General features: G+C 43.8%; 1 protein-coding gene across 3 annotated transcripts in view; it reads right to left on the bottom strand.

Annotated features, from left to right (window-relative positions):
- PLCXD1 (phosphatidylinositol specific phospholipase C X domain containing 1) overlaps positions 1-13,655 on the bottom strand; it is a 68,518-nt gene that overhangs the window by 15,603 nt on the left and 39,260 nt on the right. For all 3 annotated transcript variants that reach the window (XM_069757859.1, XM_069757862.1, XM_069757861.1), the window contains exons 4-6: positions 6,468-6,593; positions 4,081-4,236; positions 68-248 (exon numbers count right to left, since the gene is read on the bottom strand). In XM_069757859.1, the coding sequence (XP_069613960.1) occupies positions 68-248; positions 4,081-4,236; positions 6,468-6,593 (463 nt within the window). The remainder of the gene's footprint in view (positions 1-67; positions 249-4,080; positions 4,237-6,467; positions 6,594-13,655) is intronic.

The raw sequence follows: 13,655 nt of genomic DNA, 5'->3' as shown, positions 1-13,655 counted from the left end.
TAACAATAACGTTCTATAAACACCTAAAAGAAAAGTAAAAATTGAAATGAAGAACCAGATACCGTACCTGGTCTCCCACTGTGTTTTTTCATCTCCAGAAAGTGCAGCAAGTAGTCTGTATTAGTTGTGTTTGCCCACCAGTATGGCATAGATGGCCATAGAAAGTCAATTATCAGTGCCTGGGGATGATCATAGCACACAATCACTTGATAATTTTGCTTCCACAAGTCCCTCAGGGTTGGCCGTTCCTGGAAATAGAGCGAACATGCATAAAAGTATTCTTACAGATGATTACAAGGATCCGGCTTGAAGTTCACATTAATCTGGCGGACAACTTTTGCATTGTGCAGCAGCCCTAAAATGTCACAATGTGGAACGTGCACCTTTTTCATGTACAGAAGTGGACGATTGCATTATCTTACTAAAAATTCATACCCCCAAAATAAGCGTTTTTGAGCATCTGAGTCAGTGACAGGAAGAATAGCGCTCAATGCAGAGTTTTTTCCACTGTCACTGAGATCCGTTGGGCACAGTTGGTATAGGTCATTCTACATGTGAATAGGGCAGTTTCCAGATAATAGGAGGGAAGTCTGGATTCTTCAAGCAAACTGGTACATAAAAACTTGTTGGCAGTGCACTTCTGTGAATTCTGCTTCCCCACACTGAAAGTGAACCTGTCATCAGATTTTGGCTATGTAATCTCAGAGCAGCATGATGCAGGAGGTGAGATCCTGATTCCAGTGATGTGTCACTTAAGCTTGGTGTGGCTGTTTTCATAAAATCAGTGTTTTATCAGCAGGAGATAATTACTACAGGACTAGGTGTGGATTAGCAGCTTCCTGTCAATCAGAGGTGTGGGCGAGGTTATACAGGGCTCAGTATGCGGAGTACGGCTAGATTTGCTGCAGAGAAAACTGTGATGTCAAAACAATAGTATGCAGTCCAGCAAGTGACACATTATTATTATTATTAATAATAATAATAATCTTTAGTTATATAGCGCCAACATATTCCGCAGCGCTTTACAGTTTAACAGTTTCAAACACAAACAGTAACAATGTTAACAATACAATAATTAAAGCTAAATAAAATGACCCTGCTCGTGAGAGCTTACAATCTACAATGAGGTGGGGGAGATACAAAGTACAGGTGTGTATTTGCAATGATGTATTTACAATGATGGTCCAGCCATCTTCAGGGGGTGGGGGATAGATGGAGATAGTGAATGGGCTACACACACAAACATAAAATGACTGATTACTGAATGTGATAGGCCGCTCTGAACAAATGCGAGTGCCTAAAACTATGCAAATTGTGGATGGTCCTAATATCTTGGGAAAACCAGTATAGTGGGATACAGCACAGTCCCCCACATAATCACCATCAAAATACTGATATATATAGTGTAATGGGACTAAATGAGAACCATATAGGACACAACTGCATAATATATGAAAAACACACTAAAGAAACAACAGTCAAAAGGTCCAATATACAGAATATAAACTTTATTGAATAAAAGCATAATAAAGATAGAAATAAGGTGCTAAACAACAGCGAAAAACGATCACCGTGCACATCCACAGCACGAAACATGGGACGGGGGAAGGCAGCTCTATATCACAACACCCATATAATATATAGATAAATAACCCCGCATAGTGTGTATCACAATACGGAGTATGTATGAATAAACATCAAAACAGTTCCTACGTCTATAATCAGGGGCACTGAGTCCCAACAAGTGTAAGGTACGAGAACCGCTGAAATACATATATACATACCGTGTTGAATTATAGCCTGGGATAGAAGAACATACCACCCCCGTTGGGGTAGAGCATTCCAGAGGATTGGCGCAGCACGGGAGAAGTCTTGGAGTCGGGAGTGGGAGGTACGGATTAGTGCAGAGGTTAGTCGAAAGTCATTTGCAGAGCGCAGCGGTCGGTTAGGCCGATAGACAGAGATGAGGGAGGAGATGTATGGGGGTGCCGCACTGTGGAGAGCTTTGTGGGTGAGAACAAGTACTTTGAATTGTATCCTGTAATGAATGGGCAGCCAGTGTAACGACTGGCGAAGAGCGGACGAGTCCGAGTAACGATTAGCCAGATGGACGACCCTGGCTGCTGCATTAAGGATAGACTGGAGAGGGGAAAGTCGAGTAAGGGGGAGGCCAATTAGTAGAGCTTTACAGTAGTCCAGGCGGGAGTGGATCAGGGCGACAGTGAGGGTTTTTGTTGTTTCCCTGGTGAGAAAAGGGCGGATTCTAGAGATGTTCTTTAGGTGTAAGCAACACGAGCGGGCAAGAGATTGTATATGGGAGGTGAAGGAGAGATCGGAGTCAAATCTAACACCCAGACAGCGCGCCTGCTGCCGTGGTGTTATTATGGTGCCACCCACGGAGAGGGAAATGTCAGATTTAGGGAGGTTAGTTGATGGCGGGAGCAGAAGAAATTCAGTTTTGGAGAGGTTGAGTTTCAGATAGAGAGCAGACATGATGTTGGAGACTGCAGACAGACAGTCAGTGGCGTTCTGTAGTACAGCGGGGGTAAGGTCAGGGGAGGATGTGTATAGTTGTGTGTCATCGGCATAAAGATGGTACTGAAAGCCAAATCTGCTGATGGTCTGTCCAATTGGGGCCGTGTAGAGAGAGAAGAGAAGGGAGCCAAGAACTGAGCCCTGAGGTACCCCGACAGTGAGAGGAAGAGGAGATGAAGTGGACCAGAGAACAGAACACTGAAGGAGCGGTCAGAAAGATAGGAGGAGAACCAGGAGAGAGCAGTGTCCTTAATGCCAAGTGACTGGAGGCTAGAGAGTAGGAGAGGGTGGTCAACTGTGTCGAAAGCTGCAGAAAGGTCGAGAAGAATGAGCAGAGAGTGGTCACCGTTACGTTTTGCTGTCAGAAGGTCATTGGTCACTTTGATGAGTGCAGTTTCTGTCGAATGTAGGGGGCGGAAACCGGACTGTGAAGGGTCTAGGAGGGAGTGAGTGGAGAGGTAACGGGTAAGGCGGGAGTATATCAGTCGCTCCAAGAGTTTAGAGATGAAGGGGAGATTGGAGACTGGTCTGTAGTTGTTTGTGCAGGATGGGTCGAGGGTGGGTTTCTTTAGTAATGGAGTAATGATAGATTGTTTGAAGGAGGAGGGGAAAATGCCAGAGGAGAGGGAGAGATTAAAGATTGTAGTTAGGTGAGTTGTGACGACTGGAGAGAGAGACTGGAGGAGATGTGAGGGAATGGGGTCAGACGAGAAGAGGACAGGAGCCTGGAGACTACTTCTTCTGTGATGGGATCGAATGTGGAGAGTGAGCCAGGGGAAATGCAGGGAGGGATGGGAGTCACTGAACTTGGTGATTGGGAGCGGATTTCCTGACGGATATTGTCTATTTTCTCTATAAAGTGGGAGGCAAGGTTATCAGCACAAATGTCTGTGATAGGGGCTTGTGCTTTTGGCCTGAGGAGGGAGTGAAAGGTGTCGAAAAGTTTCTTGGGGTTATTGGATAGTGAGATCAGGGTGGTGAAGTAGGTCTGTTTGGCGAGGTGAAGGGCAGAATTATAGGTCCTTAACATAAATTTGAAGTGTATGAAGTCTTCTGGTGTGCGTGTTTTCCTCCATAAGCGTTCAGCACACCTAGAGCATCGCTGGAGAAATCGGGTTTGCGATGTGAGCCAGGGCTGTTTCACTCTGTGTTAGGAGGTTCTGAGGGTGAGGGGAGCTACTTGGTCAAGGGTGCGTCTAAGAGTGTGATTTAAGTGATGTACATTACTGGAATCAGGGTCTCTGTTCCTACATCATGCTGCTATCAGTTTATATAGCAGAAAACCTGCATATATGTTGGTGATCTAAATTTATTCTGCACAAAGTCAAGGTACTGCACTCGTAACTTGGTTGCAAAAATGTACTAGCAGCATTGATCCACACTCACACTTGCCTATTTTCCATCACTAAAATCTGAATTTTGGCTTAAGAAATAAACCCAATATGTTTCTCCTTATTATACTTTACTACATTCTACCCAGGCTTTTAGCAGTGAAGCTCCATACCAGAACACATACAAGTCTAGGATTAGATTTCATGTACTTACATGCTTAGGGCATAGTTTGAGTCCAAATATCCTGTGTATGGCGTTAATTAAATACACATGATGCTCTGGGGACATGGACTGTAGATTATCGCACCCCAGGATGAGGACTTCTCGAGGATTCCGCTGTAACCAGTCGGCCATCTCCTGTAGTGTGTGCTAGAAAAGAATATATACAGTAAATTAACTTTGTTTAATGCACAGTCGTTTATATTTTCTTATTTTACTTTAAGTTCCCACAATGTGTTTCTGGCACAGTGAATATATGCTGCGTCAAATACTCAGGGGTCTAAAAGTTTCAGCAAAGTAGATGAGATTTAGAAAAATCTCATGCCCTGTGCTTTTTTTGCGGTGCGTATTTCAAAGTTTTATGTGCGGATTTTCCACATAGAATTGCATTAGATGCTGAAAGCTAAATACTGTAAAGTATCAAAAACAAAGCAGCTTACCGTATATACTCGTGTATAAGCCGAGATTTTCAGCACTTTTTTTGTGCTGAAAACGCCCCTCTCGGCTTATACACGAGTCATTGCGGTCGGGGAGGTGGGGGAGCAGAAGACATCATACTCACCCTCCTGGTGCTGCATATTAGTCCCTGCATCTCGGGCGTCGGCATCTCTCTTCCTGTTTTCCTTCCTGTGCTGAGTGGTCACATGGTACCGCTCATTAAAGTAATGAATATGCACACGTCTCCACTCCGATAGGCATGGAGTGCATATTTATTACTTTAATGAGCGGTATCACTGACCGCTCAGCACAGGAAGGAAGAGAGATGCTGGTGCCCGAGATGCAAGGACTGATATGCAGCGCCAGGAGGGTGAGTAACACTGCAGGGACGAGAGGTGAGTATGTCATATATTTTTTTTTTAATCTCAGCAGCATTATATGGAGCATATTTTAATATGGAGCATCTTATGGGGCCATCACTAACCTTTACGCAGCATTATATGGGGCATATTTTAATATGGAGCATCTTATGGGGCCATCATTAACCTTTGTGCAGCATTATATGGGGCATATTTTTGTATGGAGCATCTTATGGGGCATCATTATCCTTTGTGCAGCATTATATGGGGCATCTATTTATATAATTGCCTTGTAATGTTTTCATTTCCTGTTCTGAAACCGAAGTGATGGGTGTCTTAATATGGAAACTGCTGCTGGTACCAACCTATTGCATGTGCCACCAGCGGAACACCGTCGCACCACACACACACACACTCTCTATACGCCATACGCACCACACACACACACTCACGCAGCCTCTTGCCCAGTACCACCAGCGGAACACCATCGCGAACACGCCGCCACCGGGATCAGCCGAATGATAAACTGCTGCCATCTTTGTACAGGAGGAGCGCATGCACAGTTTTAATGTGACCGCCGCTATCTGTCTGCACAAAGATGGAGGCGGTCTGATTTACTGCGCCTGCGCGAATTTCTCACAGGTGCAGTGAATCATTCAGCTGATCCCGGCGGCAGATGCACGACGTGTCTGCAGGCAGAGGAAGCCGGTGACATTAAAGGGGTTTTCCCACGAACGAAAGTTTAGTTTAAAAATTGACTGTGTCTCATCGTGTACAGAGCATACCACATCTCCTGGGCAGGAGAGGAAGCAAAAACAATACTGACATTACAGCAGGGGATCACAGTGGATTTATTTTATGAGGTAAAATATTTCACTGACCCATGTTCGTTGCGTTCCAGCTCTGTTCACTTTGGCGCAGCTAGCGTGAAAAGGCGCTCTGCCATTGCGCTATAATGTAGTGATTTTTTTTTACAGTGTTTTCGGCAGATTTCTGTAAAGGGAATGTCCACCGCACTCTCAAAGTCGATATATATTCAAGATACTTTATTGATTGGTACACAACAAAAAAGCATAAACCAGGTGAAAACAGATTAGCGACAAAATAAGAAGGGGTTTGTGACACTGCAAGGGCACGGGATGTGCATGCGGTACTCTCTTCTGTTTCCCCAGACGGATGACCTGTTCTAAGCTATCCCTATATAACAAGCTCATGCTTCCATATGCTGTATTTCAGTGATTCAGATATACTGCGACCTTGCGATAAAGACCCGGGACGGGTAGAAACGTCTTCCTTATTTTGACGCTAACCTGTTTTCAACTGGTTCATGATTTTTTGATGTGTACCAATCAATAAAGAATCTTGAATATATCAACTATGAGAGTGCGGTGGGCATTCTTTTCCATATACCGGGACTACAACCCACTCCTCTAGCACCTCCATTTTATTTAGCGTGCAGACCAATTAACCCTGATTTCTTTGGCAGATTTCTGGCGTGAACACTTTAATGAACCAGGGCCTATGTATGTAAAGTGAAAAGACTGAGATGCAGGAACAAATATGAAGAACTGCAGTCTGCCTTACTTCCACAGTCCGGGATGTATAAAGGCCATGTACAAAGTACAGATTCGAGAAGACATCAGGCCTGTGAGCTATTCGGAGATCCAGGTATCGGATTCCTGCATCCAGCTGCTCAGTAACGCTCAAAGTCTATCAAACACAAAGAATATTCTGTAAAATATTAATATACGATCATATGTTATACAAAACTGATGCAACAATGGCAGCGTAGGGCATTACCTTCTGCCTCTCCGAGGGAGGAGCACTTTTGGGGGAAAAAGTGGACATTGCTGAATGCCTTTCAATAGTCGCAGGCATTGAGCACAGTGATGGCTGAAGCGCAGTCAAACAGGGAAGCAGTGTCAGTCACCGACACCGCTCACCCCTCTCTCTGCCTGCACCCTGACCGTTGTTCCCTCCCTGCACTCAATTATATTCACTTCTGTCGGATGCGCATGCAATTGATCTCGGAGCCACTCAGGCCAGGAGCAGAGGAGCTGTAATCAGCACCCTGCTCCCCTGGGAACTCTAGGAGAACTGTTTCCTTGTGTTCTGAAATTGGTCATCCATATAGTTAGATATCAGTGTCCGGCCCATAGCCTGGAAGAGGTCACTTACATATAAGAGAATGTGGATTTCTCTGGAATGAGACATTGGATCTCAGATATCAACGTATAATTTTATTCAGCTTTCTATGACCTGGATTCCAATAAAGACAGGTTAGAGGGTTGATCCTATTAACAGATTCCCTTTGATGACCACGCCCCATTTTTTCAAATCTGACCATTGCTACTTTATGTGGTAATAACTCTGGAACACTTCTATACATCCTGGTGATTCTGAGACTGTTTTTCATAACACATTGTGCTTTACAGTACAGACCAAAAGTTTGGACACACCTTCTCATTTAAAGATTTTTCTGTATTTTCATGACCATGAAAATTGTACATTCACACTGAAGGCATCAAACTATGAATTACCACATGTGGAATTATATACTTAACAAAAAAGTGTGAAACAACTGAAATTATGTCTTATATTCTAGGTTCTTCAAAGTAGCCACCTTTTGCTTTGATGACTGCTTTGCACACTCTTGGCATTCTCTTGATGAGCTTCAAGAGGTAGTCACCTGGAATGGTATTCCAACTATATTGAAGGAGTTCCCAGAGATGCTTAGCACTTGTTGGCCCTTTTGCCTTCACTCTGCGGTCCAGTTCACCCCAAACCATCTAGATTGGGTTCAGGTCTGGTGACTGTGGAAGTCAGGTCATCAGATGTAGCACCCCATCACTCTCCTTCTTGGTCAAATAGCCCTTACACAGCCTGGAGGTGTGTTTGGGGTCATTATCCTGTTGAAACATAAATGATGGTTCAACTAAACGCAAACCGGATGGAATAGCATGCCGCTGCAAGATGCTGTGGTAGCTATGCTGGTTCAGTATGCCTTCAATTTTGAATAAATCCCCAACAGTGTCACCAGCAAAGCATCCCCATACCATCACACCTCCTCCTCCGTGCTTCACGGTGGGAACCAGGCATGTAGAGTCCATCCGTTCACCTTTTCTGCGTCGCACAAAGACACGGTGGTTGGAACCAAAGATCTCAAATTTGGACTCATCAGACCAAAGCACAGATTTCCACTGGTCTAATGTCCATTCCTTGTGTTCTTTAGCCCAAACCGTTGCCTGTCCTTAGCAGTGGTTTCCTAGCAGCTATTTTACCATGAAGGCCTGCTGCACAAAGTCTCCTCTTAACAGTTGTTGTAGAGATGTGTCTGCTGCTAGAACTCTGTGTGGCATTGACCTGGTCTCTAATCTGAGCTGCTGTTAACCTGCGATATCTGAGACTGGTGACTTGGATAAACTTATCCTCAGAAGCAGAGGTGAATCTTGGTCTTCCTTTCCTGAGGCGGTCCTCATGTGAGCCAGTTTCTTTGTAGGGCTTGATGGTTTTTGCCACTGCACTTGGGGACACTTTCAAAGTTTTCCCAATTTTTCGGACTGACTGACCTTCATTTCTTAAAGTAATGATGGCCACTCGTTTTTCTTTACTTAGCTGCTTTTTTCTTGCCATAAGACAAATTCTAGCAGTCTATTCAGTAGGATTATCAGCTGTGTATCGACCAGACTTCTGCACAACACAACTGATGGTCTCAACACCATTTACAAGGCAAGCAATCCCACTTATTAAACCTTACAGGGCACACCTGTGAAGTGAAAACCATTCCCGGTGACTACCTCTTGAAGCTCATCAAAAAAATGCCAAGAGTGTGCAAAGCAGTCATTAAAGCAAAAAGGTGGTGCTAACATTCAAATTCAGGTGCCATCTTGGAACAGGGCACATGGAGTTGTCATCCTGGAAGAGTAGAGACATCCCACACAACTATGATAGCTGTGATTGGCTATTCAATTCTGAATAGCCAATCAAAGAGTTTCTCAGTGTTTCAGTCAGATTGCCTGAAACACTAATGTCCAGCCTAGGATCGGTGCAATAAGAGCATAAGCTGGTGCCTGGCAATGCCAGGATCACAAGGGCCAGCTCTGATTGGTGTGATCGACGACGACATCGATTGCACAAATCAGAGTGCACAGAAGCTTTGGATTTGCACAGGATGGAAACTGTCCATCCGTGCTGGGCCTTGTGGTGCCACAGCAGCCAGTGACATCAGAGATTCTGCTGCTGCTGCCCGTTATCCTGTTCCTGCTGAAAAAAGAAGAGTTCCTGATCCTTGACAGGATCTACTGTTCAGCCGAGCGCTGATCAGTGCTTGATCGCTTGATTTTTGGCAGTTTTTTTTTCTTTGTCGTGCGTCCTGCAGTAGCCGAGCGCTGATCAGTGAAGCAAATTATTGATCTATGTCTATGCTCACTGTTTTCCAGGTCTTTTCTTGTCCCTGTCCATTCCCCCCCTCTCCTTTGCACCACCTCCCTGTGTGCATCCAGCAGCCGCCGAGCATTGATCAGTGACACAAATCACTGGTCCGCACTCGTGCTCGCTGTTTTCCACAACTTTTTTTTCCCACTATTTTTTCTCTCTCGCTCTCCCCCCCCTCTTGCACCACTCCATGCGTGAGTCCTACAGCCACCAAGCCGCTGATCAGATGTATGCCACTGATTAGCACCTGCCCCTTTTTTTGGCAATACATTTTTTTTCCCATTCCTTTTTTTGCACCACATCTGTGCATCCGTCCTACAGCAGTAGAGTGCTTACCACTGACACACATCACTGACCGGCCTCCAGTTGCTGCTTTTTTTATTTAGAAAAAAGATAAAAGTTTACACCAAGCACTCACACACACAAATAAATTTTGGTACTCACACAGACATCACACAAGTAAAAAAAAAATGCCCCACTTGTCCCAAACACGGTATTCAGCGGAGGAGGCATACACTTTCCTTGCCTCAGACACTGACTCGTCAGGACAGAAACTGCACCTGAGCCCACCATTATTGACCCAGTATGGACCTCACCCCCCAACCCCCGAAGACAGTGCCACTGATTTTCTGGCGCAATCAGGAATCAAATTTGACACCACTGTACTCACAGAAATAAGACTTGTGGACCAAACAAAATTGTACGCCCAGCAATTTTTGTCACAAAACAGCCCGTCATCATATTCTAACTGGACTCCTGTAGACGCAGTAGAAATGATGATGTTTTGGGGCCTAGTTCTTCACATGGGGCTACTGAAGAAGCCAGAACTTTGGCAATATTGGAGTGTTGACGTTTTGTATAATACTCCAGTGTTCTGAATGGCCCATGACCTGTAAATATTTTGAGGCCATCCAAAAATACTTGCATTATAAAGGAAAGAAATATATCTTGGTACCGTGTTAGCCAGTAGATAGAAAAATATTTAGAATTGAGAGTCCTCAGTGGTTGATACCTTTTAATGGCTAACTGAAAAGATGGTAACAAATTGCAAGCTTTCGAGACTACATACGTCTCTTCATCAGGAAAAGACTAAAGCAAATTCTGAAGAATCACATATTTATGCACAATATAGTATAGAAAAAAAAAAAAGGGAAAAACCATGGTTAAGCCAGGTGACATGAAGCAGAATTACCATGGGTGATAAACAGTTACGTCCAGAATTGGCCCAATATTTATGGACGTAACTGTTTATCACCCATGGTAATTCTGCTTCATCTCACCTGGCTTATCCATGGTTTTTCCCTTTTTTTTTCTATACTATGTTGTGCATAAATATGTGATTCTTCAGAATTTGCTTTAGTCTTTGCCTGATGAAGAGACGTATGTAGTCTCGAAAGCTTGCAATTTGTTACCATCTTTTCAGTTAGCCATTAAAAGGTATCAACCACTGAGGACTCTCAATTCTAAATATTTTTGCATTATAAAGATAATGCACGGTATCCTCTCCGAGGTGACCCCGACTTTGAAAGTCTTTTTAAAGTTTGGTCGGTAATTGAGCACTTCAGCAACAAGTTTGCTGAGGTGTGCATGCCCCAAAGGGACATTTGCGTGGATGAGTCCTTAATCCATTTCAAGAGGAGACTCATATTCTGGCAGTAACTGCCCAGTAAGAGGACCAGGTATGGAATTAAGCTGCACAAATTGTGTAAGAGTACCTAAGGGTACACCCAAAAGTTTAGCGTTTATGAAGGGAAGGACTCCCGGATTGAACCCCCTGAATGCCCCCCTGTACTGGATGTGAGTGGAAAAATTGTGTGGGATTTGGTGCACCCACTGCTGGATCAAGGCTATCACCGCTACGTAGACAACTTTTCTACCAACATCCCACTCTTCAAGTCCCTCTCTGAGGGGGGTACCGCAGCCTTCGGTGCTGTCTGCAAAACTCACACAGGCCTCCCTAAAACGCTAGTAGGTCAGATGCTCAGGAAGAGTGAGAGCAGAGCCCAAAGTAGCAATAACATGCTGGTGGTTAAGTACAAAAAGGATGCCCTCTTCTTGACCACCATACATGGTGACGACAGCAACTCTAGCTCTGTACGAGGTACCTCTTCACAGGTCTGCAAACCAGACTGTGTACTGGGGTACAATAAGAACATGAGGGGAATTGATCTTGCTGATCAAGTCCTCCAGCCGAAGTATGCCATGAGAAAGGCCAAGGTGTGGTACAAGAAGCTGGCTGTGCACATCGTACAGATGGCAATGTACAACCCTTTTGTGCTATCACGATTTGCAGGCCAGACCGGTATATCATACTTTCAGTTCCAGGAAGTAGTGTTCAAGGCCCTAATCTTTAGAGATCAAGAAGGAGCATGACCCCAGTACTTGCAGAACTGAAGGTGCTCGTATCGTACCAGGCCAACACTGACCAGGGGAGGTCGCAAGAGAGTTGCCAAGTGTGTTACAGAGGGGATATGCAAAGACATCACTTATCAATGCAACACCTGCCCCGACAAACCTGGCCTGTGTATAAAAAAATGCTTCAGACTGTACCACCTTGAAGGGTGCAGTTTTTAGAATGGTGTCACTTTTGGGATTTTCTGTCATGTAGACCCATCAAAGTAACGTCAAATATGATGTGGTCCGTAAAAAAAATGATTTTGTAAATTTTGATTTAAACATGAGAAATCACTGGTCAACTTTTAACCCTTACAACTTTATAACAAAAAATAATTGTGTTTAAAAAAAATTGTGCTGATGTAAAGTAGACATCTGGGAAATGTAATTTATTAACTATTTTGTGTGACATATCCCTCTGATTTAAGGGTATAAAGAATTCAAAGTTTGAAAATTGCTAAAATTTTCTACAAATTTCAGTTTTTTCACAAACAAACGCAAGTCATACAAATAAATTGTACCACTGTCATGAAGTACAATATGTCTCAGAATCACTGGGATCCCTTGAAGCGTTCCAGAGTTATTCTCTCATAAAGGGACACTGGTCAGAATTGTAAAAATTGTCCTGGTGTTTAATGTGCAAACCACCTTGGGGGGTAAAAAGGTTAACTTGTTGCTAAATTTTTTGATTTTTTTTTTTTCGAAGGAAATTTACAAATTCAATTGTATTGACACCCCTACAATTCTGTCAGATAATACTCAGTTTCTTCCTGAAAATGATTGCAATCACAAATTCTTTGGTATTATTATATTCATTTAAATTTGTCTTAAATGAAAAAAACACAAAAGAAAATGAAGCAAAAAGTAAAACATTGATCATTTCACACAAAACTCCAAAAATGGGCCAGACAAAAGTATTGGCACCCTCAGCCTAATACTTGGTTGCACAACCTTTAGCCAAAATAACTGCGACCAACCGCTTCTGGTAACCATCAATGAGTTTCTTACAATGCTCTGCTGGAATTTTAGACCATTCTTCTTTGGCAAACTACTCCAGGTCCCTGATATTTGAAGGGTGCCTTCTCCAAACTGCCATTTATAGATCTCTCCACAGGTGTTCTATGGGATTCAGGCCTGGACTCATTGCTGGCCACCTTAGAAGTCTCCAGTGCTTTATCTCAAACCATTTTCTAGTGCTTTTTGAAGTGTGTTTTGGGTCATTGTCCTGCTGGAAGACCCATGACCTCTGAGGGAGACCCAGCTTTCTCACACTGGGCCCTACATTATGCTGCAAAATTTGTTGGTAGTCTTCAGACTTCATAATGCCATGCACACGGTCAAGCAGTCCAGTGCCAGAGGCAGCAAAGCAACCCCAAAACATCAGGGAACCTCCACCATGTTTGACTGTAGGGATCGTGTTCTTTTCTTTGAATGCCTCTTTTTTTCTCCTGTAAACTCTATGTTGATGCCTTTGTCCAAAAAGCTCTACTTTTGCCTCATCTGACCAGAGAACATTCTTCCAAAACGTTTTAGGCTTTTTCAGGTAAGTTTTGGCAAACTCCAGCCTGGCTTTTTTATGTCTCGGGGTAAGAAGTGGGGTCTTCCTGGGTCTCCTACCATACAGTCCTTTTTCATTCAGACGCCGACGGATAGTATGGGTTGATACTGTTGTACCCTCGGACTGCAGGGCAGCTTGAACTTGTTTGGATGTTAGTCGAGGTTCTTTATCCAACATTCGCACAATCTTGCGTTGAAATCTCTTGTTTTTTCTTTTCCGTCCACATCTAGGGAGGTTAGCCACAGTGCCATGGGCTTTAAACTTCTTGATGACACTGTGCACGGTAGACACAGGAACATTCAGGTATTTGGAGATGGACTTGTAGCCTTGAGATTGCTCATGCTTCCTCACAATTTGGTTTCTCAAGTCCTCAGACAGTTCTTTGG

The sequence above is a fragment of the Ranitomeya imitator genome, chromosome 3, assembly GCF_032444005.1.
Source record: "Ranitomeya imitator isolate aRanImi1 chromosome 3, aRanImi1.pri, whole genome shotgun sequence".
NCBI classification, from domain to species: Eukaryota; Metazoa; Chordata; class Amphibia; order Anura; family Dendrobatidae; genus Ranitomeya; species Ranitomeya imitator.
Note: the sequence above shows the minus strand (reverse complement) of the source record. Positions and strands in the feature narration are given on the sequence as shown.